Source organism: Mugil cephalus, chromosome 3, assembly GCF_022458985.1.
Source record: "Mugil cephalus isolate CIBA_MC_2020 chromosome 3, CIBA_Mcephalus_1.1, whole genome shotgun sequence".
Lineage (NCBI taxonomy): Eukaryota > Metazoa > Chordata > Actinopteri > Mugiliformes > Mugilidae > Mugil > Mugil cephalus.
Genome location: NC_061772.1, coordinates 27,246,629 through 27,269,497, shown reverse-complemented (window position 1 = coordinate 27,269,497; position 22,869 = coordinate 27,246,629). Strand labels below are relative to the sequence as shown.

At 38.9% G+C, this 22,869-nt stretch overlaps 2 protein-coding genes across 2 annotated transcripts; one reads left to right on the top strand and one right to left on the bottom strand.

Moving 5' to 3' along the window:
* Positions 1-4,782: 4,782 nt before the first annotated feature.
* On the bottom strand, positions 4,783-9,066 carry sult5a1 (sulfotransferase family 5A, member 1). Its single transcript, XM_047581124.1, has 6 exons — positions 8,928-9,066; positions 8,542-8,753; positions 7,173-7,299; positions 6,970-7,067; positions 5,873-6,053; positions 4,783-5,417 (listed from the first exon to the last, which is right to left on the bottom strand). The coding sequence occupies exons 1-6, from the start codon at positions 9,064-9,066 to the stop codon at positions 5,284-5,286; spliced, it is 891 nt and encodes a 296-aa protein (XP_047437080.1). The 3' UTR covers positions 4,783-5,283.
* A 5,839-nt stretch (positions 9,067-14,905) lies between these two features.
* Positions 14,906-22,325, top strand: dpep1 (dipeptidase 1). The gene is made up of 10 exons (XM_047579836.1): positions 14,906-15,238; positions 15,419-15,545; positions 15,638-15,770; positions 15,863-16,013; positions 17,954-18,023; positions 19,016-19,192; positions 20,155-20,239; positions 20,342-20,417; positions 20,629-20,764; positions 22,031-22,325. Exons 1-10 carry the CDS (start codon positions 15,114-15,116, stop codon positions 22,208-22,210), a joined length of 1,260 nt encoding a protein of 419 aa, XP_047435792.1. The 5' UTR covers positions 14,906-15,113; the 3' UTR covers positions 22,211-22,325.
* Positions 22,326-22,869: the final 544 nt, after the last annotated feature.

The window sequence follows — 22,869 nt, the reverse complement described above, 5'->3', positions numbered from 1 at the left end:
TAGATAGATAGATAGATAGATAGATAGATAGATAGATAGATAGATAGATAGATAGATAGATAGATAGATAGATAGATAGATAGATAGATAGATAGATAGATAGATAGGACTCGGAAGGTGGTCATAATGTTATGCTTGATCAGTGTATATTATAATAATAGAGAAGCCCATTAATCAAGTTGAATGATTAAGGGTTTGAATATGTGCTTGAACAAATGGAGAAGAGATGCTCAACACTGTGAATCAGGCTGATTGGCTGAACGGACACGTCCGACCGATGGTTCTTAGTGTTTTGCTTTCCGATACAGCTACACAATGTCTTTGAATGTTAAAACTGCAGTAACAATCTGCCAATTATTCCAGGATTTCAAATTCTGCGTGTGCTACTAATGGCTCAGAGACACTTTGTGCTGGAAGCAGGATACAATTTTGACTAGAGTAGCGTGAATTAATATAGCTCATAGAACATATAGCTTCAGAACGCTAACCTTCATAAACACATTTATGTGTCTGCTGCGAGCGGTTTCATATAAAATGACTTTAACTAGAGTTTAAATTGTTAGGAACATCACGCTTAGTCAAACCCATGAAGGCCATGATTGGCCAAGTTATTTGTCCAATAAAAACCAAGACATCTCCAGTTTATAGAAGCAACGGACCAGTTTCTGTGGCAACATGAGGTTTCAAGTGTCTTCCCACAGGGCCACCGACCGTCACAGCGACAGTAAAGGGAAAAAAGAAAGTGATTCAAGGTTATTTTCAGTGAGTCCACTGGAAACAACAACAAAATCACTGTAGAAAAGAAAAAAGTCTTGGATATCAGAGAGAAGGGTACGGGTTGTTTGAACATTTATGAATTAAAAAAAAAAAAAAGGCTGCAGCATGAGGCCTTTTCTCATCACTCCACTGCACTGAGAAACACAGTCCGTCATATCTGCTGCTTCCTGTAGCCCGTATGTGGATACTAAATCTGAATCCACATGTGGGCGACAATTCTTCTGACACAATCAGTGCGTTTACATGCACAGCTTAATCGAGCTATGCTCAAAATTTACAACAGTTTACATGTAGCGCAAGAAAATCGAATAACTCTTCTCCTCTTTCACACTAGGTGGCGATACGCATCTTTCTAGCGGGTTAATACCACATTTATACGGCCCGATTTCCGGGTTGACCTATCACGTGATATAATAAACAAGAGTCGTTCATGCGGCGGACCGATATTTCAAACAACAACCAGACGGATATTTATACATTTTTTAATCTTGTAAGTAATGTTCGCGCTACTTCTGGTGCAGGTAAGATCTGCGCTATCGCTCAGACAGCTCCGTTTCTCTTCTTCTTCTTCTGCGATCGCCTTTCTTGGACGTTTTTGTTCCGGGGTCACACGCCAGCGCAGCGGTCGTGGAACATGCGCACACGCATTATCCGATTGAAAAATCCGATTCAATCCCATTATCTGGGTGTCTCAATCCGGATAATGAGAACTCTGATTTTAATCGGAGTAACGTGTTTACATGCACTTAAATTCTCCTGTTATAGTCCAATTAAGGCAATAATTCGGTTTTTCACGTGCATGTAAACGCACTAAATGAGGGAGGGTGGTGGAGGTGACAGCCAGTAAATGTTGTGCAAATGCGACGATGTCTTACCTTCTCCTTCAAAGCTTAAACTTACTCTCAGATCTCCCAATGTCATTATCAGTCTTCACTCAGATGTTTCGATATTTTTGTCACTATAATTAATACTTCGTGGTAGTGATATTTGTTGTATTAAGTTGAATCTTTATTCTTAAAGTCTTAAAGTAAATGTGACCAGATAAAGAGAATTTTCAATTTATGCAAAGCAATAAATGGGAACTCGAAAGGTTTTTCCCATCAGTGTCTGTTTTTTGCCTCTTTATAAATGTTTTTTATTTATTTATTTTTTTTTTGCTGGCAGGTTCTGAGCACAGCACAGAATGGAGCTTTACAGAGTCAATGTTCCTTCTCTCCTTGATCTGAAGCTTCAAAGAGTCCTGCAGCTGGACAGGAGCCTCACTCTGAAACGTTTTTAGCTTGTTTTCATATCAGGTTCTTACTTCAGTTAAACAAAAAAGAGCATCACTTTCCATTCACACTCGTCACCTCTGACCATTGAAGTGTCAGTGATTCAGCTTATGACAAAATCTTTGCTGGATCTTCTTTTTTTTTTTTTTTTTTTCCACCTGGACATTTAGAGCAGTGATTCGCTCCACTAAAGATGAGATCAAGGTACTAGTACAACATCTGTCGCCTTCTATTCTAGGGGATTTTTCTTTACCCTTGTAAAATTTCGTGCAGGCCTTCTTCCTTTAAGCTGGAAAGAACATTAAACATTAAAACTAAATCAATATATATTTATTTAAACCACTTTGACTGGGGCCATAAATGGTATAAACTGTGCATAAATCCACATACATCGACCAGGCATAACATTAGGACCACCTTCCTAATATTGTGTAGGTCTCTTCTTTAGTCGTGACTTATCAGATAGTGGACATGGACCTTCTGAGGGCGTCCAGGTCATAACGTTGTCGCTGATCCTTATAAGTGAATTGGAGTCTAGTTCTAAGATCCATTGCAAGTCTGTGTCAAGACTGATGCTTGTCGACTATGAAGCTTAAAAACATGATGAAAGATTTTCTAAATGCCTCGACCCTGCCAGACATGTGGGCTGATACTATTATTTCTTTATAGATTATCAGAACTCCAGCTTCTTCTTCTTTTTTTTGTTGATGCAATTGAAAGTCGACGACTTTATGACAAACCTTCAAATGGTGAAGATGTTTACCAGTCAGATCAGGCCCATGATCTAGGGCTGAATTCTCTGTACCGTACGTGGCTTAAAAAGAAATAACTAAAAAGTTTACACAAAACAAAAAACTATAAGCAGCTCAGCTCCCAGACTCCAATTATCAATGTAGCACTTAATCTAGGCTTAATTATATTCTTTAGGAAGTTTTCAGTGATTTCAGCTCTGCTCTACATCTACCGAGTGTAATTAGCCCTGAGCAGGAAACAACAGTGTGGGTGCAAGATATTTATGAGGCATTTACGTAACATATATTGATCCTAATTTGATCTCTGTGGGCTAAATTATACAACATTTCTCGCTAGCATCAGAAAATAATAATTCCCAAACGTGAACAGTCTGCGGTTTGGTTTGAACCCTCATGATCTGAGGCAATTAACGGTGACACCAGCTTTGCCCTTCAACCTCCTTCCCTTCAGCAGAGTCTGAGAGGTCCGAGGAGTGTGAAGAGGCTTCTCACACGACCGGAAAGTGTGAGCGTACGCGCTCGTGCGACCACGAGTGTTTGTGAAGTGCCACTTTATTAGCAGCTGATCAGAGCGGCACATCAGAGCCGCTGTCAGCTTGATTACTCGGGACACACTTCAAAAATCAAACAAATCAGTGAGCGAAGGTTAAAGAGAAGAAAGAGAGGCACCACTTATCATGAGATAAAGGAACTGTGTATTCCAGAAAAGAGGAAGAAATATTAAGAGTTAACGCGTGTAGTTCTTCATTTTCAGGGCAGTGAGGGACGCACAGGTTTGATGGAATAAAAAGAACCATCTCCCAAACGCATGGCTCCACACAGGACCTGAACCTGACCTGAAGGAGAAGACAGGTTATTTAAGATTGGGAAACCCCTCTCTGAGCAGCAAAAGTGGACAAAACTAATTTTAAGTATGGATTATTAGAGTAATTCACTTCAATTTAATGTTACGTTAACTTAGTTCAATTTAATTTAATTCCAGTTAATTTCATTTCATTTAGAAAACAGTGAAGGGTTATTAGCTTACACTAAAAATTATGATAAATTATATTTCATTACTCTTTTCACTTCAAAATAAGGCTGTGAATTTAATTTAATTTAATTTATACGGAAGAGAATTAGGGCCACAGAAAAAAATATATATGTAATTTTTATTTATTTTTTTACTTCTGACTTTAATCTTAGAACTAGTTAATTTGGTCTAATGAATGAATCTCATCTGAGAAAGAAGCCAGAATTCAGACTTTTTCACAGAAAACTCAGAATTCTGGCTTTTTTCTCAGAATTCTAAGATTAAAGTCAGAATTCTGACTTTTCTGACAAGTAAGTCAGAATTCCGAGTTTAAAGTCAGAATTTTGACTTTTTCTCAGAATTCTGAGATTTAAAATTTTATTTTTTTCGAATTTTATTTTCAGTGGCCCTAATCCTCTTTCGTAAATTTAATATGGAAAATAGTGAAGATGAATTTACATTAAACGTTACAACAAATCACATTCCACTATTCAATGCAGTCCAACCCAATATACTGCTGTAAATCTCATATAAAATCCGTCTGCCTGTCTGCCTGTCATTCAGTTTGTCCTCCACTGGCCCTTTTCTGAAACTAATTTTACAAACCTGAATCTACGAGTAGGAACCATGATTCTTTTTCATGACCCCACAGTCCTTCACGCTGGGGAATCAAAAGGCGACAAAGAGACAAAACTCTTCAAGGCTGCATGAGCTGGAGCTTGAATGGTGGTTCTTTCAAGTTAGAATGGAGGACATCTCAAATTCAGACAGAAGATAAGATCGATAGATAGATAGATAGATAGATAGATAGATAGATAGATAGATAGATAGATAGATAGATAGATAGATAGATAGATAGATAGATAGATAGATAGATAGATAGATAGATAGATAGATTTATTTATCCCATGGTGAATTCTGTGTACACTATGAGTTTCTAAGGGTTAATACTCTATGTGCCATACAGTCACACTTTGTTCTTGATGCAGTGGCCTCGCTGTGTTCTGTACATACACTCAGCGGGATTATTTAGAAGCACTCCAGTGAACGGAGGCTGAAAGGAAACACTTTACTCTGGACGTGTGAAGTTTCAGAACACAAGATGAGGAGCTTCTTATGAAAACCTTTAGCCTCACCGTGCCCCCCTCTGCTCATTACTGGGGCACTTGCATTGCTGCTAATTCATTTTGTTTTTCAAATATCTTGGGCCAGAAGCGGCACTTGATCTGGAATAAGGGAAGAAATGATTTAGGATATTCATGATAAACCATTAGAGCACTCAATGGGTGCGAGATGTGCAAGCTTCTTAACAAATGGTCCCGTTAATGAGCAAGGTGGCTGCAGACATAGAAACAGATGAGCTGTATTGAATTAGTTTACATAGAGGGCGACTACAACCACAGAAGGAAGAAGGAAAAAGGATTCTTAAATTCATTAACACAGTTTCATGTTCTGCTGCAGGATTTGTTCTTCAGGGCGTCTCCTCTCCGTTCGACTTCGCCCACACAAACTCTAAAGCACATCCCTGCATCTTTGAGGCGAAGACGCTGTCGAAATATTGATTCTGCTCCTCCGTGAACATGTTCCTCCAGTCTCCAATCACACCTGTTGTGCAGCGGGGGAGGAAAAGAGTGAAGACACAATTATTGTATTTAGTTGAAGACACGGTCAGTGTTTTTTTTTTTTTTTGTTTGTTTTTTTGTATATAACTTAAGCGTATTCTGGTTCGACATGGTCTGGTTTGAAACAGTCAGATGGGAAGATTTCAGCCAGTAATGTTGTTTCCTGTATTAAACTGCCAATAATTTGTGTATTGCAGCAGCTTAAATTGTTCCCATGAGTCATTTGAATTAAATTGAAACAATATTTACTGTCATTTTATCGCCACAGTCCATATCGTCTATACGGATAAAAACTTAATTTAATGTATTTTTAGTGAAGGGAAAATAAAACATTTATTTGTATTGTGTATTTTTCAGATTTGAGAACCACTGTATTTTAATCTGTAGTTTTGTGGCTGCAGTTACGGTCCCAGTAAAGCAGCACTGAGCCGAACCCACCTTTTCTCATGAAGGCGCCTTTGCTATGATCCATTATTCCCTCAGGGATGAGGGTGTAGTTGGACATCTTGTTGTCTCTCATGCTGCCGAAGCTGCAGTGCTCCGCACAGTTGTTGACCTCGTCCTCCACCAGGGGACACTGTAGGAAAGAGCTCACCCTCTTCACGGTGCCACGGAGATCCTGACCGAAGGAAGAGGACAACGTTTAAATGACTCAAAGTATGAACAGGTGAGAAAAATAAGTTTTATAATGACTTTGTTGGCTGACTGCTGTGTGTCAGCAACGTGCAATGTGTTCCTTGTAATGCTAAATAAAAAGACACCAATCAGGCATAACATTATGACCACTGACAGGAGACGTGAATAACATTGAGCATCTGCTGGGGAACCTTTGGAGCTGGTATTCATTTGTGAGGATGCTACTTAGACATGTAGCACCCACCTAGACCAGACCAGTTACCCCCACCCCACATGTGTACCTGTGCCAGTGTGACACGGACACACGCTTTAGGACCAACTAAAAAAAAACTTGAAGAACAGCACAAGGTGTTGACCTGGCTTCCACATTCATTCATTCACACATTTTCCGTAACTGCTTGTCCTCTGGAGGGTCACGGGAGGACTGGAGCATACCCAGGCTGTCACTCCTGGCTAACTCTAGGAGACAGACAACCATTCACACTTGTCCAATTAAGTCATGGTAATCCAAAAGGCGTTGAATGAAGGCAACTGGACTTGTAGAATTTCTTGAATATGTAAAATCAGTGGCACCAGTTTCTGGTCAAGCAAGTTTGTGATGGGTTTTACCCACAGAGTTTTCCTATTTAAACCTCAACTTCCCATAGTCGGTCAGAACTGAAGCAGCTACTCATATGAGTGACTCTCCCCTTAAACCATAGCACCCAAAGGCCCCCCCACTAACAACATTGTCCACTCTCTGATGAGTCACAACTGTTTTGGAGGTACAAGGCAGACCTGCACAATATTAGGAGGGTGGTCATAATGTTATGCCTGATCGGTGTATATCAGACTTACTGGCTGGCAATAAGATAAATATGTATTTTTTTATTAAAAACTGATTGCTTTGTTTCTTTTACCAGTGACATCTCTTCATAGGTGATGTGCAGCAGATTGTTGATAGCTGCTGTGTGACTGGTCCAGCCTTTAACGTGCTCAAACCAGGAGCCAAAGTGCACTGAAAGACATACAAAGGAAAAAAAAAGTGCATTTGCACAATTATATGAGATTAAAACAAAAAATAGCAAACAATTAAATAAACTTTGTCCTCTTGTCAACTCACGAGTTCCCTCCAGGAATCGGTTTAAAAACCCCGGAAAGGGACCGGGCTCAGGGAGGAAGTTGGCCATTTTGTGGAAATGGTAAAAGGACACCACCACATCTTTAGGGTTTCTGCTCACGTAGATGACCTGTGACATGACACAGCATTGATTTTTGTTTAAGCTAATACAGAGGTCTGAAATCACGTTTTTAGTCTGTGTAACGTATATGTACAGTGAAACAGAAAACAACAAGTTTATAGTACAGCTGCTACCTCACTACTTTTACCTCTAGTTTATATACAGTCAGTGGTTTTACCTCTATAACTACCTCTGCTACGATATATTAGAGGCTATGCATTGACGTCACTACCGCCCGGGGCCACGCCCCCCTGAGTAGGAAAAACATGGCGGAATGTATCAGTAAATACAGCGAGACTGAGAAAAATGTGGAATATCTGATCAAGTTAAGGACAACTGGACTCGACAATGATTCATACGGACTAGTGTGGATTTGGGAAAGCGGATTAGCCTCATTTTCAGTTGGTTTAAGTTAGTTTTAGATTTTTTTTAAAAAATAAAAAAAATACTTACATAATTGCATTAAAGCCTATGATTCAAACTAATGCTGATAATCCCCATGTTCAACTCTCACTTTTTGCCATTCAATGGCCGTAACCATGGAGACTTCGCTTGCTGTGACGTCACGTGCATGCAGTGGTGGTACAGTGCAAATATGCACTTGTAACTGGAATTAGCTCGTGCATGTGTGCTAATGCTCATGAGCAGCTGCATTAGTGTGGTGTCGCGTTAGATCACATTAACCTGTGCCGCATAAACGGCCAATCCTAGATGGTTTCGCTCTTAATTGTTTAATGCAATTATCCGCGTTGCCTGGCAACAACGCGCGCGCGCGCCCAGATTTGATATGAAGCGCGTCGCTCTAGTAAAATTGTTCCGTTTATCACAGTTTTCTTCTTCTGTGCAACCTTGAAGTTGTACCAGAGGTGCACATTTTATTTATTTATTTATTTATTTTTCTGCAGAAGCCTTTTAAGAAGAAACATCTCAAATGAAACATGCCTTTGTTTATTAGAACTCTCCTACAGGGTAAAAGCGGAGCTAACATGTCACAGTGCTACAATGCTAGCTTGTCAGATAAAACCTTTATTTATTGTAAGTACAGTTGTATTATTCTGTAGACTTTCAAGACTTTCAGCATCTTTCTCAAATAAATACAAAACATAGCAGCAGGAATAATCTAATCTGGCTCTGTATTTATTGGATTATCACCTCTATTAAACTGACGACTGAATGGTGCATAATATCAGATTTACTTTATTTAACATTTCTATTGGCGGCCCAAACTGCACAAAACAAGTAAATCTGAACCTTGGCTTTGGAGCCTTGGAGGACGGGGACCAGCAAGTGATGAGGCAGGTGTGTGGTGATGACTCGCGGTGTCGTGGATGAAGCCTCCAGCAGGGTGGCAAAATAGTGTTGCTCCAGCCATGGAGCTCTGGTCCAGTTTGGGACAGTCTGGCACAAGTGTGGGTCCCCTCTGCTGGTTATGAGAGTCACTATTTCCTGCATCCATGTAGTGCCTGATAAGAGAATAGAGAAGAGAAGCGCCTGTGACCTAAATTCACTCATAACAACGATAAAACAATACGTTAAAAAGTTTGAATGCGAGTTTAAATTGATTTCACCGTATCTGCAGTGAGTTCAAAGACACTGCAGGTGTGTTGCAGTCCAATCATTTTATCGTCTCTTCTTACCTGACTTTGGATAAGACGCTATTAGGATATCCGTGTCCTTAAACGTAAATTTGAGAGCCAGTTGCAAGGAATCCTGTGTGTGCAGGTGTCCAGGAAACGAAATACCATGAAACACCTCTGTGACATCCAACCTGGCCATGTCCGACCGAGATATATTTGCGTATTTGCAATGAGCAGTTTGCCTGCAGTTTGTCTGTCTGTGCCTTGCCTTCACTTGTATGTCCTTTGAAGATGTGTCCCTGTGAGGATAATGTGAACCAAAAAAAAAGAGGACATGCAAGCTCTGCGTCAGATACTGGGTGTTTCTTACAGTACTCACTGGTTATGGTATTTAGTCGGAGATGTACAATCATCTTTTCTTAATGATTCCTCTTAGATAACCAAGAGTAGTGTCACTGGACATTAATCTGCACTTAAATAAGCTCTTAAATAAAGAAAATGCCTACTCTAAATTATTTTTACCCCGTTGCTTTGGCGCCCCCTCTAGTGCAGTGCCCCTCATCTCATCTCATCTTCCGCACCACTTAATCCTGCACTAGGTCCCCTAGTGCACACCTCTGATTAGTCATTTTAAAGGTCCCATATCATGCAAAATTCACTTTTGCAAAGGTTTTCTAACAGTGATACGTGTCCCTGTGGCCTTTATATGAAGCCCCAGCAGCGAAAAAAATTTCACTTTCCTCGCTTGCCTACTCTACTTTTTAGCAAATGTGTGCTCAAACAGGCGGATCTGAGATATTTCCCTTCTTAATGTCATGCGGGGAAATAACCCCGTCCTCCGGTAGTGGATACTGCCTTTGACCTGCCCCCGGATATGGACCCGCCATCTAAAATTACAGAGCAGGCGCCATTTTTTCTCCTGGTAAAAGTACGAGCAAAGCACAGCCTTTGCTCTGTTTTTGGCTGCATCAACGAGCACAGAAGTCTATTTTACTTCCTCCGTCTGAGCGTCTGAAGACCCGGTAGATCGATTCCATTTTTTTTTTTTGCATGTGTGCACCTAGCATTTCATGGAGGACTGCTTTCTAAATATGGGTCCATACAAAGCAGGCTTCATTAAACAGCTGAAGAAAAAGCATGGATCAGTACTAACTGTCCACGAAGGAACTCTCTCTTTCTAGGACAGGTTCTGGTTGAAACTGGAGTGGGCGTGGAGAGACGCAGCTCATTAGCATTTGAAGGTGCAGACACAGACGGAGCCTGTTCTCAGTAGAACTCACTAGAGCCACTTTTTGACTGGCTGAAATTCAGGACCAAGGCTGAATTTGGGGTAATACACTTTGAAAACAATGATGCTGGACCTCTGACACATATATGAAAGTAGTTGAAAAAAATATATAATATGGGACCTTTAAATGCTCTTCTTCTGTTTTAAATCAACCTCCAGTAGAATCTAAACTGCTTCCACAATTTCCCCTCAGGCACATGTTCCTGCTCTCCTTTCATTGCAGCTGTCTGTTTTTGAACGTTTCCATGTTTGACTTATTTCAGTTTGCTTCATTTATTCCAAGTAGGTGAAAATGTCACCTGTAGTTCAAACACATGGTTGGAGAACCGGAATTGCAGCTTTGAAGATAAGGGAGGTAATTTGTCTGATAATAATCTGATAAAGCAATAAATAATTCAGTCAGAAGGGATTTTATGTTTTATTCTTTATCTTAAAGTTAAGACAAATGGTTATAATAATATCTCATTTGTATCATTACATAAGGACTCACCCATACCTCTTATGTGGCAGTGTCCCTCTGAACTCAACTCTTGTTCAGACACCTCGACATTTGTGTAATTCTTGTCCACAAACAGGTTTGCTACCTCATGTTGTGCTTGAGTAAAAGAAATGCAATATCCTATAAATTGTACTGAAATCATTAGGGGTGGGATAAATATCGATACGACAATATATTGCGACAAATACACCATTTATTCTGTTCATTTATTTAGATGATTAATAGAGAGTCTAATATGAATCACTACTAATAATATTAATAATGATATTTTTTATTATTATTGAGTTTTTTTTGTTTGTTTTTTTTAGGTCAGAGGTCAAATATCTTTCATATTTGTTTCTTTGTGATGCAGCTTATTTCCCTCAGGATAAATAAGTATCAGTCGGATTTGTTTGTATTTGTATGACGTGGATGTGTTTCTTGTGTTTCTTTGCAGTTTTGTCAGCAGAAGTCATTGAATTCCGCTGATAAAGGAGTTTTCCACAGAATTAAAAACTGACATCATGTTGTGAACTTACGAACTATTTTTTATTGACACACCCAGTAAATGAAGTTGAGATTGACCCTGAATAAAAAAAAAAGTAACTGGCCAAAAAATATGAACGCAATCCTAAACTCGGTTCCAAACCGCATTACATCTGGAATTTAGTGAGCTGCCTGGGAGAGGAGACACATGTGCATTCTGTTTGCTACGCAATGGCTTCTTCAAATTATTTGTATTTAATACAGAACTGTCTCGTAACTGTGCGACAAGTTAATTCTGCTGGAGAAGGTATTAAAGGAGTTCAGTCAAGTTAATGGTTTGGTGGTGTTGGATTGGAAGTTGGATAAATTGATTGTGTTGATTGAATTTATATATTGAATTTCAAAGGCATCTCCTTTCTAAAACATGTTCAGAGGCATTGGTGTGATAACGTGGTTCTTTTGAAACATGAGGAACGTTGGGTTTTAAAGGGGTTAATAAGGCCTTCAGCCTATGTATAACCTTGGGAAGAACCAAGAAGAATGTTACTTACGCTATCTCACCATATCAATCGTTGTCTTTGGCTTCGTTACAGCTTGCTCACAGACTAGGACACATTACACCCTAATATCTTACTTGCTGGAGACCAGATAAAGCCAATCGGCTACACATAGAAACTCACTGACACATGAAAGGCAGTACTCCCCCCCACATTGTCTTACGGGCTGGGTCTAGGTCGAATGAAATCACTGTACGTCCCTGAAGTGGGGCTTTTGGTTCTTTTTACCCCTAAGGTGAACTGACCAAAATCAGCGCTGAAGTCAATATCTATTCTCTGTGTACCAAATAAATATCCAAAACGTGAGAAATTGTCACGTGATGTGTGCGTAGGTGAACTACCCTTTCCAAACAGTATAAAGATCCTGGGCTGAAGGAGAGGAAAATATCCTCCTTCGACAGGAACTAATCTCCCACGGATAAAAAGTCTGTTGTATGTCTGATAAACTAGTGGGAAACTGAGGTTTGAATAGGAAAAAACTCTGTGGGTACCACCCACCCGATAATGGCTGGTTCTTACCTGTCCTTGAATGGGGGGAAATTAGTGACCCCAGTTTCTGGTCAAGCAAGTTTCGGGGTGGGTGGTTTTTTTTCCCTATTTAAACCTCAGTTTCCCACTAGTTTATCAGAACTGAAAAAGCTACCTCGGATGAGAGGGGAAACGTCTTCAAGAAATTCTACAAGTCCAGCTGAGCTTATTCAACGCTTTTTTGGATTAAAAAGTCTGTTGTTCGGTAAGTGATGATAATTTGATAGCCATTGGTTGCTTATAAAATAATTAACAGGTGTTGGGTACAGGACTAACAGCTCAATGTTTTGTAGTCAATCATTTTATCCATACGTGAACCTCCTTTGTTTTAACGGCCGTTGGCTGGCGTCAACACTGCCAGAAATGAAAGAAGAAGAAGAATCTAAATGACATCAGTAAACATGCCACATGGCTCTGCCATTGACTGTGTATACATTCTGGTATATACAGTGTTATTTTAACCAAATTTTATATTCATTGATTCAAATTTCTATAAAAGAATCCAAATTTCTTAAAAAACAAACTAACTTTGGATTACTTATAACTAACAGCACATCAAACTATACAACATCTGACGACACTAACCAAAATTAAAACCTATGATTTTAACTTTTCTCTATTGCACTTTATGTAGTTGTAGTCTCACTGGTGCGTTTTTTGTATTTGTATTATTCTAATTCTGCTGTGATACTGTTGTATACACAGAAGAACAAATGCCTCATTGTTTTCTCCGTACACTTGCGTGACTAAATGCTTAAGAAGTTAAAAGATTTAATATACAATCTATGGACAACCCATCGATGTCACCAGCTCCGTCCCAACACACGACCCCGATACCCATATTTTGTGTGTGGGCGGAGTAAAGCTCATCCAACATGGCGACCGCAGGCTCCGCCCACTTCAGGCTTCATTTTTGAGTTTCAGGATCCAATGGGTGCAGTTGCCGTTGCCTTAATGGGTCGTCTTTAATTCCACACATAATATGGGCATGGGGGGGGGGGCGTATTAGGGCGGAGCATAGATTCTATATAAATGCGAACACCGTCTCACCATTTCCTTTGCATTGACCAAACTGTTGGGAAGCTGACCGAGGCAGATTCAAGGCCGTTTGTTTAGAAAAAAATCACCGCAAGGTGTTTATTTACATGTGCTTCCAGCTTTGTTGTAGCAACAAAAGTATATACAACAGAAAAAAAAGGGTAACTGAACAGTTAACTGAGTTGAACTAAATAAAACTCAACTTATAACAAACGCAAAATTCAACTCAAATCATGTGTAAATTGCTACACCTGATCAGCACACTGTTTCCCCCCTTGATAGACAAAAGGCCTCTGCCTAAATAACCTCTCCTCCTCTTAACCCAGCCTCCCTGGCTGTACCACTACGGGAGGAGGCTCCACTGGCTCCTAATACAACCATTAACAAAGCTAATCTCTGACCTGACTACAGTAAAACACCTTTACCTGCATTACCGATGATCCATATTTAACCATACCTTCATATAATAACAAATAAACCTAAATAATACTTTTTAGTAATTTCCCTTACCCTTACCCATTTGGACTAGTCCAATGACCTGCCCCCAATCATGTTACCTGAGTATAAAAGAAGGAAATATCGCCGCACTCCCTCCTCTGACTCTGGCCACATGGTGAGTATGGTAAGTGACACAATTGAATATCAACATAACTTATTTTAACAAGAAGTAAATCAATACAAAAAATATAACAAAAATAAAACAATATATGTAAGTGTTTATTTTAACCAAGATGTTGAGCTACCAAATATAACCAAACATACAAAACACAAAAAAACCCGGAATAGTCTGTATCTGCAATATGGTGATTACTGTTAACAACATAACTGAAACAAACAAGTATGGTTAAACTAAACTAAAGATGGTAATAATGAGACAAATGGTCTGACCCACTTTGTCACACAAACTGACGCTATTTTTCCCAAGCTTACAAACAAGCGCCATCTTGCGGCATTTTTAGCCAGAGCCTGATCAGTATGGTCCCACCATACTCCACCAGTTACAGGGAAATGGTTTTTAAAACTCTCACGATCCCACGGGGCTCGCTTTATGGAGAGGTTGGCATGGCAACTGGTGGTTCCCATTATGTCACATCCTGTTTCTATAGCATCAAATAAACAAACAAATAAATATATGAAGTGTATTTTAGCGTTTTAGTTTGGCCCAAGTCCCGCCCACCAACATGGAACGGGTGGAGCTTATGACCTACACTGCAGCCAGCCACCAGGGGGAGCTCTACCTGCTTTGGCTTCACTTTTAAGGAGCAGTTTCGCTGTCCACCTTTTATAAGTCTATGGTACATACTGATACGTGCATAATAGTAAAAACATCAACACTAAAGTTAACACATGTGGGCTCTAATAAGGATTTAAAAGTGTTCTCTGTCTAAATGCGAAGTCCTGATGGTCTACTTCTTCATCTCATGTCATTGCAGCCTGTCTGGATCACCTGAAGGAAAACCTGACACACTGGAGTCACACTGGTACAGTCAGGACTGGGATACTCAAGGCCACAGGACGGCCAAAAATAAAATGCAGAGATAGTAGTTGTCCAAAGCACACACTGTAAAAAAAGTAGTGAAGAAGCACATCATTCATTAACTAGCTCATGTGCGCGCTAACCACTAGATTATAAGAATGTTTAAGCCACGTTGCGTTACAAGAATGTTGCATTTATGACAGTTGACATTGTAATGACAAACAGACTCAAGGCAGAGGAGGAGTCAAGCTGATATTCAGAGGCACAAACGAACCAAAACGCACAGAAAGGTTGAGTTGGAATCTGTGCAGGACTAAAAAAACAAAAAACAAAACAGAGATTGACATTTATCAGGAGAGTATTTGATTGAACAGTGTGTGTTGACCGCGTAGAAATGCCGACCAAAATTATTTTAGCTTCATGCTTGGCTCTGTGGATCAGTTTATCTGCCACTTTGGCTCAGGACGAGTTCATGACCAGAGCTCTGAGGCTGATGTCTGAGACTCCGCTCATCGATGGGTAAGTGAAAAGTCTTTATTTTTAAAAAATCCTGCTGCAAAAAGGCAGAAAAGACCCATTTATGGAAGCAGTTTCTAGTTCTGATCCAACAAAACACGCAGCTTTCCATCCTGCTGTCACAGTTAATGGAAGTTTTAACGTTCGCTGTGATTTCTTTCGTTTTTTTTTTTTTTTTACCAGTCATAATGATCTTCCTTGGCAGTTTCGAAAGAAGTTTAACAATGAGATCACCAACGTGGATCTTTACACACTGGAAAACACTCACACCAACATTCCCAAGATCAGGGAGGGACGGCTTGGTGCACAGGTACGCACAAACCTGAACGTCCATGGAAGATAAAGGAAAAAACAATGATCGTGCGGCAGATAATTCACACATAATGTCTTTTCATCCCTCAGTTCTGGTCTGCCTACGTTCCCTGCGAAACCCAGTACAAAGATGCCGTGAGGCAAACGCTGGAGCAGATAGATGTGGTTCACAGAATGTGTCAGAAATACCCAGAAGTCTTCAAGTTTGCCACCAGTAGCCAAGGTGAGACTTTTTTAACTGTACACGAGAAGTTTCAGTCATTTTAAAACCCTCCGTTCGCTCTGGTCACGGTGCCATCTGTCTTATCTGCACAGAGATCCTGGACGCCTTCAAACAAAACAAGACGGCCAGCCTGATCGGGGTGGAGGGGGGTCATTCCCTTGACAGCAGCCTGGCCACGCTGCGTCTCATGTACCAGTTGGGCGTCCGCTACCTCACAATCACACACTCCTGTAACACTCCCTGGTAAGACGCAGAAACTAAACCAAATACTCACACAACCCCGAGGAGAAATCACAAAACTGAACATGTGAGACGGTAGAAGAAAGATTGATTGATTGTGTCTAGAATTAAAGGGCATAGGATAAAACAATGTAAATAATAATTCATGCATATAATGTAATATTGAGTCATCTACAAGATAAACTGCTCAGACACAGTAGGTCAGTTGCACATAAACAATTTTTTAAAATAAAAATAAAATAAGCAAAAATATTTGGATCAATATGAGTTTATCATAGTTGATCACATTTTGTCTGTTTTCGGGCCTAAAATCAACATGGCCGCCTAGAACCAATCACCACATGGTATTTTTACAGAAAGATTCTTCTTTTTTTTATATTATATCTAATGAGTAAATTGAAATTGAAAGTGACCTATAATTATTATATAATAGTGACACTGTTTGCATGTGATAAATTCACACTTGACTGACACACTACTTGATATTACATAACTAATAAAGAGGAGGAAGAGCACACCTTGGAGCAGGTCATGTGATTTGGATTTAACTCACTTGCTTGAGAGGTGGAGTGTCGTGTGTTTGGAAACTTGGCTGAAAGTGATTTATTGGACACAGATACAATTTGTTATTTTCCATATAACATTTGATATGTTGCCAAAAAGGAAATATCTCTCATGATTATCTCAACTTAACAAAAAGAACACAATCAAAACACGTTTTGAATAAGCTCATTTTATGATTGTTTAGCTAATTAAAGGTGGTGGTTATTAAACTCAGATGGTTATTTAGTGATATTTTAGTGATAAATAGTCATTTTATTAATGAGTGATTTTTTCCTTAATAAATAATTATAGATTTTGTAAAGACATGATCACAGTGAACGTAAAAAATAGCACATTACATTGGAGAAACTTTATGTATAATCTTTTGCATTTTCTCCCTAATTTGTAAAGTAACTTAAAGCCAAGTATAGTTTAAGTATAAATATTTATATATTAGGTAAAGTGCACCTCAAACTCACACTTACATTTTGTACTTGAGTAAATGTATTTAAATGACATTACATCCCTGAACAAATATACACTATGTTAATCATAAATACATTTCTGTTATGCCTATTTTGTCACCAGTAATCTGACTATTTTTTCCAGTAACAAGTAATCTAATAATTTACTCATCCAAGTTACTGTGTGTTACTAGTTTTCCCATTTTCCTGAATAATCTTGTTGGGGAATGCTCAACATTTTTTTGTATAAAAACATGTATTTTATTTATTTTTTCAAAGCAACTTTTAATCTGACTTAGTTACTTTTAACGTCAAGTAATCCGTAAAGTAACTATGTTACATTTTAAAGGAGTAATCAGTAATCTGATTGCACTGTTTATCACTGAATGACGCTTCCAAAAATGTAAAAAAAAAAAAAGTTTTTAGGTTTTAGATTTCTTTTCCAAGCTCTCAACGAGGTTCGGTTACGTCTTTGAGTCGTGTTGCCGCCGGTTTCGGTTGCGCTGCGGAGAGTACGGGGGATTCCTGCAGGCCTGGATGCGTTGTGCAAAGTATCGGAAGTATCGGATTCTGTCGGCGCGTCAGGACGGAACTAAAACGCTTCGCTTTATCGCACTTTAAACATTTGCAGCGAGGAGTGATCATTTTTAGATGGCTGACAGGAAACGTTTTAAATACTTCCCACAGGATGGATGGATCATGTTCAGAAGCAACTCAGACATCTATAGATATGAATCATTTCTATGTGACAGGAGACTAACGACGTGCCTCATTGACACCTCCTAAAGTTAATATGAACTTCATTGGTCTGTGTGACTTCAGTAAAAGGTTTTTATGTGGAAATTTAATCGATGCCATCCCTTGTTATTCTTCAGTAGAAGCATAAAATCTGTTTGGCCTTTTGATCGTAGCTTTTTTTTTTTTTTTTTTTTTCAGGGCAGATAACTGGCTCGTCGACACCGGTTCTGAGCCATCTGAACACGATGGCCTCTCTCCATTTGGCAAGGTCAGTGCTATGAACTGGGATGGATGAACCCTCATGTTTTCCTGTTCTGGTGTGATTTTTTTTTTTTTTTTTGTTCATTTTGTGGCACAACCAATCACCATTTTCAAGACCTGCACACATGAGAATGCCCGTTTTATTTTTTGTTTTTGTGCAGATACATTTTAACAAGTGATGTGATGACAGGTTATATTTGTGCTGCGTCAACCTACAACGTGCTATAAAGAAGTGGCCAGTTATCGTGTTTTATTACAACACTGAATCAAAAATTTCGCAATAGACTCATAAAAAAAAAACCAAACATTTATTGCAGACTGTTATGCTGTTAAATTTGATGTGGAAGGCTTGGCCGTATAGAGCAAAGTTTCCAAACACTTGGAGCGCAGGACATAGACGTAAGACCCGAGTAAGATAAGACGGCTTTTCAGGACATGATGAGAACTTGAGGGGGTGGTGGATAAAGTCACTGATGTGCGGCGACTAATGTTAAAACAACCTCCATTCGATGGATGTTCATTACATTTAATGTGCGCAAGAATTTAGGCTTAATAGAAACAAATACAATTCAGTACTACAAAATACTACAGTTGTAAAGTGCACAGAATAATGTATGTATATGTATATAGATGGATAGAGAGACACTTAAACAAATCAGTCAATCACAAATATATTTATCATAAATAAATAAAAATACACACATATATATCGATAATGTGGTTATGTGATATGTAGAAATATATACAGTATATATAGTATATTGTGAGATATAAAAGTACTGTAGTTATAGTTATATTAGAATATAAATATATGTGATGTTGTGTAATAAATAAACACAGACAAAAAGCCAGTATCAGGACATGGTATCAGGTCTTGGGGTCGACTCGCTGAGGTTGTGCAGCGTTGCCCTTATTGCAAACACACACAAAAAGGTTTTTTACACTGCTTTGCATTGCATGTTGTTCATTGTTAACCGTGCTGCTTTCACACAACAACAGCAACTGATCGTGGAAATGAACCGTCTGGGGATGCTGATCGACCTGTCTCATGTGACCGTGAAAGTGATGAACCAGGTGCTGGACATGTCCAAGGCTCCGGTCATCTACAGCCACTCCTCCGCATACGCCGTCTGTCAAAGCAAGAGGAACGTCCCAGATGACGTTCTGCGACGAGTGGTGAGTCTGGAGACGTGAAATGAGCTGTGGAACCACAATACTGACCAGTGGTTGAAAAAACTGTTGTTGTTTTTTTTGTTTTTTGTGCAAAATCTGCATTTAGACTCAAATATCAGTGTTATTGGCAGTATTTTTCTCAAAATTATTATCCTATTGATGCAGAAAAGTGGCCTCTTAGAGTGAAATGTGAATTATTACACTGTTAATATTGCATGTGATTTACTTCACTGTGAACTTTTTTTTTTCATATCCAGTCTGGTAGTTTAGTCTGTGGTTCACAGCTGAAGGATCAGGCCACCTCAAACGGCAACGACACGAAGCTTACGAGCTGTGAAATGACTTATTTTTTGGTGGATAGTCTTTTCTTTATGGGCCATGATGATGAATTGATGAGATGATGATGAGAAGTCTGAGAGCTGAACTTTGCTCCACTACTTTGTTTCGTAAAGGATCACAGGTCAAAAGAGGTTGGGTTTCATTTATGACAGTATATCGTGTTACATACAACGCAAATTAAGGCATAATGAATATTATATTTTCTATTTTTTTTCTATTCTGAATCTGTGCAGTGTGAATTTATGCACACGTTACTGAGTGTTACTTCATAACGTGTGTGATGCCTCAGATAACGGACCCATAAATGCTCTTATAACACCGAGACTTTATGATGTTGATGCGCGCATAATGGTAATGTGCTGACTTCAGACAATAAAGGAGGAGGAGAGTGATTGCACAGCATCGTAAAATGACAGAGATAAAAAACAGCTGCGTCATAACCAGATGATGTGTTCTTCTAAGAGGTCAATACGTTTCTGTGGAGGATGAACGCGGCTCCTAACTCAGATCACTGGTCTCCTGCGTTACAAAGCAGAAAGGATGTGTCACCTTCTGTCTCCTGTAAATCACAGTTTCATGGTCACAAAGTGTTAAATGTCATTAAACTTCTCTCTTTCTCTCTGCAGAATGAGACTAAAGGGATAGTGATGATAAACTTCTACAATGATTATGTGACTTGCAGCCCGAATGCTAAACTCTCAGATGTCGCTGGTAAGTTTCTGTCAGAGCTGCTGTAAATCTGCTTAAATATTAACATTTACCAGACTTTGCTAAGTGTCCGTACACCACCTCACTGTCGGGCTTTCTCTGCAGATCACTTTGACCACATAAAGAAAGTGGCTGGTGCAGACATCATCGGTTTTGGTGGAGATTATGACGGAGTTACCAGGTGAGTGCGAGTGATACCAACATTCATTAAAAAGGCAAACAAACAGGAACAGTTCTGACGGTCAAATAACAGCTAATAACTAGGTTTTCTATCCCAGAGCTTTACAGTGTAACAGAGAAGAACTTGTATCATGAAACCAAAGTCTGAGAGCTGTAAAATTGATGATGGTTAAGTAGAACTGCTGACACATAAAATCTTTTTTTTTTTATAGAGTACCCGAGGGTCTGGAAGACGTGTCCAAGGTGCCCAGCCTGGTGGCTGAGCTGCTGAGGAGAGGATGGACCGATGAGGAGGTCAAAGCCGCCCTCGGAAATAACCTCCTCCGGGTCATGAGAGAGGTCGAGCGGGTGAGCAAAAAACAACACAACCTAGAGCGAAGGAGCCTTTGTCAAATGTTAGAAAAAAAAAAAAAAACATGTGCGTAAAGTCAGGAGGAACGTCTTTGGTCCAGAAGTGGGAAGAGACAAGAGAGCTTCACTGGGCAGAACGCCTTGGAAAACTCAAAGCAGATGTGGCCTTCTGATGTTTAATATTAAAATACTGTGCAGTGACTGCCACTAAATCTTCACAAAAAAAATAGTTTGGCCAACCTGATAATTGTTGGATTTTCCGGCTCAGTGACTTTTTGTGAGTCGCCTGTTATGTGCAGCTAGTGTTAGCTTAGCTCGTGAAAAAAAAAATAAGTGAAGAACATTTTAAATCTCTTTTCTTTCTTTCTGCACAAAAATAATAAAAGGAAAAACCTTGGAGGATCAAAGATGTCATTACATAAGAAACACACAGGCACAAAACTTCCCATAACATGATGAATTTACATGTTTATTAATTGCTTTAAATGTTAAAAAAGCTTCACATTTGCTATATTTTAATATGACATTGTCTCATCATAAATAAGAGTGTTTGTATTAAAAGGAGATTTAAAGGGTTTTCAGATAAATCAAATGTAGTCAATGCTACGACTCTGATAACACGTGGCAAACAGACGCTGTTAAGTTACATCATGTGGAGAAATCACCACATGAACCATCTCTCCTGCACTGGTTATGATCATTTAGTTTTTAATCCTCTGACAAACAATGCTTTAAAGAATGAAAACATAATAATAATTAACTTTATTTATATAGCACCTTTCACATATTAAGTTCATCACAATAAAATAAGTACACAAAATAAGAGCAAATAACAATGAAAATAAAATAAGAGGAAGTATAATAACCAATAAAAAAAACTTTAAGGCAATGAACTATGAGTAGAGAAAATAATAGAAGACCTAAGGGACAATTCAAAATGAGGTAAAAACATGTTTGAACCAGACATAGACATAATAATAAAAATAAAATAAGTAAAGGAAAGGGGTAGTAAAACAAGACAAATGTACATTCCAATCTACCAGTTTACATGAAACATTTATATACAGACAGCCTGTCTAAATAAAAATGTAATCCTTGAATCAGTAACTAAACTCCTAGAAGTGATAAACAGCCATAACAGGTCATAAAAACATCAAAAATGCACTCGTTGAGCTTTAATAGCAGATGAACTCCTGTGACTAAACACCTGTCGGAGTGTTTTTTTTACGTCTGACGCCTGACTGTCCAACCTCTGTGTCCCAGGTCCGTGACAGTCTGAAAAACGAGAAACCGGATGATCTTCCTATTCCGTACGAAGAGGTGGAGAACCCGTGTAGGACGAGCTACGGTTACAGCACCAGCACTGCATCCGTCCAGTCACTCAGCGCCCCGGCCCTTCTGCTCACCCTGGCCCTCCAGGCTGGAGCCACATTAAGAGCTTAATTAACCAACACTTCTGACTACATGTATATGGCAAGAGTTTAATCATGCATAGTAATGAAGGCTTGAAATGTTTGTCTGGTCTGTGCTGGTAGAAATTTAAATTATGTTAAATGGCTTTGTGCTCAGTTTGAATTCTTTTCTACAGGTCACCATTAACAAAACGACAGAAAACAGTGGCTTAATGTTGTTATTGACATAATATCAGATATGATGTCTCAGGAAACCAGTAGACGTTTGTAGTTATTTATTTTAGTACCAAAAGAACCCACCTGCCCTCGAAACCTAATCCTGGACTCATTCAAGTCGGGCATCAAAACCCATCGGAAGAGTGTTAGAGCCACTCGTGAGAAAAAAATTGAAAGGAGGTACATTTTTGTTTCAGCACGCACCTTGAGAAAAAGTAGAAATTTTGAAAAAAAATTTTTTTTTCAATATTGAGAATTTTTTTCTCAAAATTTAAATTTTGAGAAAACTGAAATTTTATTGAAATTTTGAGAAAAAAATTGAAAAAATAATTGAAATACAATGTTGAAAAAAGTAAAAATACATTGAGGAAAAAAGTCAAAATACAATTTTAAGTAAAAAAAAATACAATTTTGAGAGTAAAGTCGAAATACAATTTTGAGAGTAAAGTCGAAATACAATTTTGAGAGTAAAGT

Bases quoted from the DNA above. Each gene is read 5' to 3' on its own strand.
- dpep1 (XM_047579836.1), top strand. From the start codon at position 15,114: ATGCCGACCAAAATTATTTTAGCTTCATGCTTGGCTCTGTGGATCAGT. The intron at 15,239-15,418 runs GTAAGTGAAAAG...TTTTTTTACCAG, and splicing joins GAGACTCCGCTCATCGATGG to TCATAATGATCTTCCTTGGC. The intron at 18,024-19,015 runs GTCAGTGCTATG...ACACAACAACAG, and splicing joins GCCTCTCTCCATTTGGCAAG to CAACTGATCGTGGAAATGAA.
- sult5a1 (XM_047581124.1), bottom strand. From the start codon at position 9,066: ATGGCCAGGTTGGATGTCACAGAGGTGTTTCATGGTATTTCGTTTCCT. The intron at 8,754-8,927 runs GTAAGAAGAGAC...TTCTCTTATCAG, and splicing joins AGCGTCTTATCCAAAGTCAG to GCACTACATGGATGCAGGAA. The intron at 6,054-6,969 runs GTAAAAGAAACA...TCCTTCGGTCAG, and splicing joins CCTATGAAGAGATGTCACTG to GATCTCCGTGGCACCGTGAA.